This window comes from Tupaia chinensis, unplaced genomic scaffold (assembly GCF_000334495.1).
Source record: "Tupaia chinensis unplaced genomic scaffold, TupChi_1.0 Scaffold000634_1, whole genome shotgun sequence".
Classification (NCBI taxonomy): Eukaryota; Metazoa; Chordata; class Mammalia; order Scandentia; family Tupaiidae; genus Tupaia; species Tupaia belangeri.
The window spans coordinates 4,465,329-4,469,067 of NW_006160154.1; the positions used below are offsets into that span (position 1 = coordinate 4,465,329).

At 36.2% G+C, this 3,739-nt stretch overlaps 1 protein-coding gene across 4 annotated transcripts in view; it reads right to left on the reverse strand.

The window, feature by feature from the left end:
- MTMR6 (myotubularin related protein 6) overlaps positions 1 to 3,739 on the reverse strand; it is a 62,169-nt gene that overhangs the window by 4,284 nt on the left and 54,146 nt on the right. For all 4 annotated transcript variants that reach the window (XM_014592012.2, XM_014592013.2, XM_014592014.2 and 1 more), the window contains 2 exons: positions 2,558 to 2,689; positions 2,349 to 2,475 (listed from right to left, as the gene is read on the reverse strand). In XM_014592012.2, coding sequence (XP_014447498.1) covers positions 2,349 to 2,475; positions 2,558 to 2,689 — 259 coding nt within the window. The remainder of the gene's footprint in view (positions 1 to 2,348; positions 2,476 to 2,557; positions 2,690 to 3,739) is intronic.

Below are 3,739 nucleotides of genomic sequence, written 5' to 3' on the forward strand. Positions count from 1 at the left end.
GTTTTTCACTATAGGGCACGTGCACTCGCCAGACAGACAGAGAGAGACATAGAGACAGAAAGCGAGAAATCACCCCCCAGGGGGGATGGTCACGCCTCAATCCCTTCTCCTCCATTCTCCTCTTGGGATTTTGGGCACGCACACACATGCGCCCGGCGTGAGTTTTAAGCCACCGGGTCCAGGATGCGAACCGCGGTCGCCTACGTGGGAGTCCAGCTACATAGCCATTATGCTAACTGCTGGTTCCCACTGAGCCTTCATTTTTGAAAAGGGCATACATACATCACTCAGAGAGTATAACAAGTAGACAGTTTATAACAAGAACAATGTGTGTAACACTTTATCCTGGAATCACAACTATAGAGTTTAACAATCACAAATATATTTATTAGTTAAAATTTTTACTGGCTTTTAAGAGCTTTCCTTACGCCATTATCCTACAATGGTTTGTTGGGTGAACACAGCAGGTTTTAGAACACAGCAGAACTTTCTTTTGAACTAAAGGTTTAGAAAGCATTCTCTGGCAGAGCATCAAGCTCTCCAGGCTCTTAGACTGATCTCCAGATAACCTTGTATCACCTGCATCCTCGGCTTGCCTCTCTTTAACATGCACTCCTGTAATTTACTCTAGCAGTCATTACTTTCCTATCTAAGAGACAACTAAAGGTAACTCCTCCCTGGGAGGCAGACAAGACAGCCTTACTGTTACAACTGTCTATGGTTTCTAAAATATATAAGTACTTACTGATCCTTTTTGGTTATATATGATGGCAAAGAAAAGATTATAGGAATGTCTTAGGGGTGGAGAAGGATTTCTTAAACAAGACACACAAAAAGCATAAAAAATAAAGATTAATCAATATAACTACAAGAAAGTTCAAAACATCTTCATAAACCATATATATCATAAATAAAGTAAAAAGACAAGAATAGGCTGGGCAAAGCCATTTGCAATACATATATATGACATATATAACTAACAAAGAATTAGTGTGTGATATATAAAAAACTCTTACTAATCAGTAAGAAAAAAAGGCAAATATGCCAAGAGAAAAATGGGCAAAGGTCTTAATACTCCAACACAGAAAAGGAAAATCAAATGGTCAATAAACGAATGAAGTCATTCAATTTCATTTGTAATTATGGAAATCTAAAACTGAAAACAATTTAAATATTCATCATCAACAGAATGCTAAACTGTGATATACTCACATAACAGAATGTTATGTTGTAGTTAGTAATGAACAAGCTGAACTTAAAACCACAGGTATTAACATGAATAAATTTCCAAACAATGTCAAGCAAAACAGTCATATAAACAGTATGATGACTTTTATATCATTTTAAACATACAATTTCTTAAACCAATTGAAGGGTAGAAGGGCATATACATTGTTGTCCTTTGCTAGGGGACTTCAAAACACTTGTGGAAAAACAGAATAAAAGTGTAAGTTTATTCTGGTGCAAAAGCATCTAAAATTCATATATAAGTTTTTCATACTACACATATTTCATACATTTTTTGCAGACTCTGCATATACCTCATAGAGACACTACAGATTTTCTCTGGTATTTTTCCAATATATAAAAAAAAATAATATAACAAACTATGAAAAAACAGTATTATAAATTATATATCCATACAACAAAATGTAGGAAGAGGATAATTAACCCCAAATTCAGTACAATGAATTTGCTCTCCTCAAAACTAATGCGAGAAGACTGAGAGTACACAGGTTCTTTAAATATTACCTATAATGTTTTCTTTCTTTTTTTTGGAGACGTTTTTGCTATAGGGCGCATGCGCTCACCAGAAAGACAGAGACAGAAAGCGAGAAATCACCCTACAGGGGGAATGGCCATGCTGCAATCTCTTCTCCTCCATTCTCCCCTCAGGATCTTGGGCACACACACACACACACGTGCCTGGCTTGAGTTTAACCCACCGAGTCCGGGACTCGAACCACAGTCAACTACATGGGAGTCCAGCAATATAGCCATTATGCCAACTGCTGGTCTCAAGTATTATCTATGTTTTATTTCTTAAAACAAGACAGATCTGAAACACACACGGTAAATGTTAAAATCTCATAAAGTTACGTGTGGATATCCAAATATTTATTTATCCTTACACTTTGCTATGTACTTCAAGTATTTGAATATATTTTAAATACAGAGAAAGTGATTCAAGATAACCTATTCAATCAAAGTAGAGGAGGCCTGATTTTGAAACAGTCATGTGTACTAAAGAAGTTTTTATATATGTTCATTTTTACTGACAAGTGTTATTAGCTTAACAGTAAATTAATATTCCAAATGTCTTACATTAGATACTTCAGAATACTTACAGATTCTAAATCTTTAATATCTTCCTCTAACTGTTTATTTTGCTCATTCATATTCATAATTATATTACATACAGACTGTCGAGGGTGCAATGTTCGATCAAACTGATGATACATGTTTCTCCAAAACCTTTATGACAAAGAAAAAATAAGTATCAATGAACTGTGTTTAAGAAAAATCAAAAAGAAATATTTAAATGATGCCAACTTACTTAAAATTGAAAGATACTGTATTTGGCTCCAAAACTGTAAATCTCTGAGATTTGGAACTATAGAGAGGATTCAAGTACTTCTTCTGTTCATCCAAAAGAAATGGCCATAGGGAATAAGTCTTCTCCTTCAATCTTAATGAGAAAAACAAATGTATTTTTCTGTAGCTGAAAAGTATTACTCATTTTTATAAAGTGTTTCCTTCCAAAGTAGATTTAAGCTTCAATTTTTTGTTTATGATTTAAATTCAGAGGTAACTGAATTCTGCACTTTTGTTCACCTTTTTCATTCATATTCAGGTAATAAATAAAGCCATGTCCTTAAACACAAGTATACCACTTTTTCTCACAACCCTACATGGTAAGGGATTCTTCTTAGCCCACGTGACTTGAAAAGTTGGTCTCTTCTGCACCTATTTCAAATTACCACAAACAGAACAAGACACTGGTGTAGCTCTGTTTGGTCTTATTCTCTTAATCCCACATTTGGGCTATAGCAGCTATAGCTGAGTGGGGGGAAAAAGGGAAATAAGCAAACTCAGAGAATTAAATTACAAATCTAAGAGCAGGTAGCTAAATTGTAGAATGGTTTAAATAGTGTATTTGCCAAGTAAGTATAACATCCAGGAGAAAGAGTGGACAATCTTCTTGTTTTTCCATGATCTCGACGATGATACCTAGGTGTATTCTTACAGAAAAACTACTAGGAAATACCCACTCTCATTTCCATCTTCTCACCTCTGAGGCTACTTGGCACTAACTGAGAAAAATACTTTTTTCTTAAAATAGCTCTGTATGTGCCAGCTCCCCCCAGTGGAATGCAGTCATGCTACAATTGCTTCTCCTTCATTTATCCATCCTGCTGTGATTTTAGGCACACACACAAGCGCACCCAGCTTGTTTCTCAAGTCGCAAGTGGCCATGTAGGTTCTGACTCCCTTAACCACTGGGCCACACGTCTGGTCCTTAAGTCGTTAACCATATCTTAAAATTGGTGACTAATATTTTCGGGAAATGAAGTAAAAATTTCTCTGTTCTAAAATATATATTCAGGCATAGCCACGGTGATGCAGGTGGGTACTGCTGCTCAATGCAGAAGCCATATAGGAAGGCCTGGTGTTTAGATTCTTGGTCATCCTGAACCCACCCATGGGCACACCTGTGATCCCTGCTGGCTGGAGGACT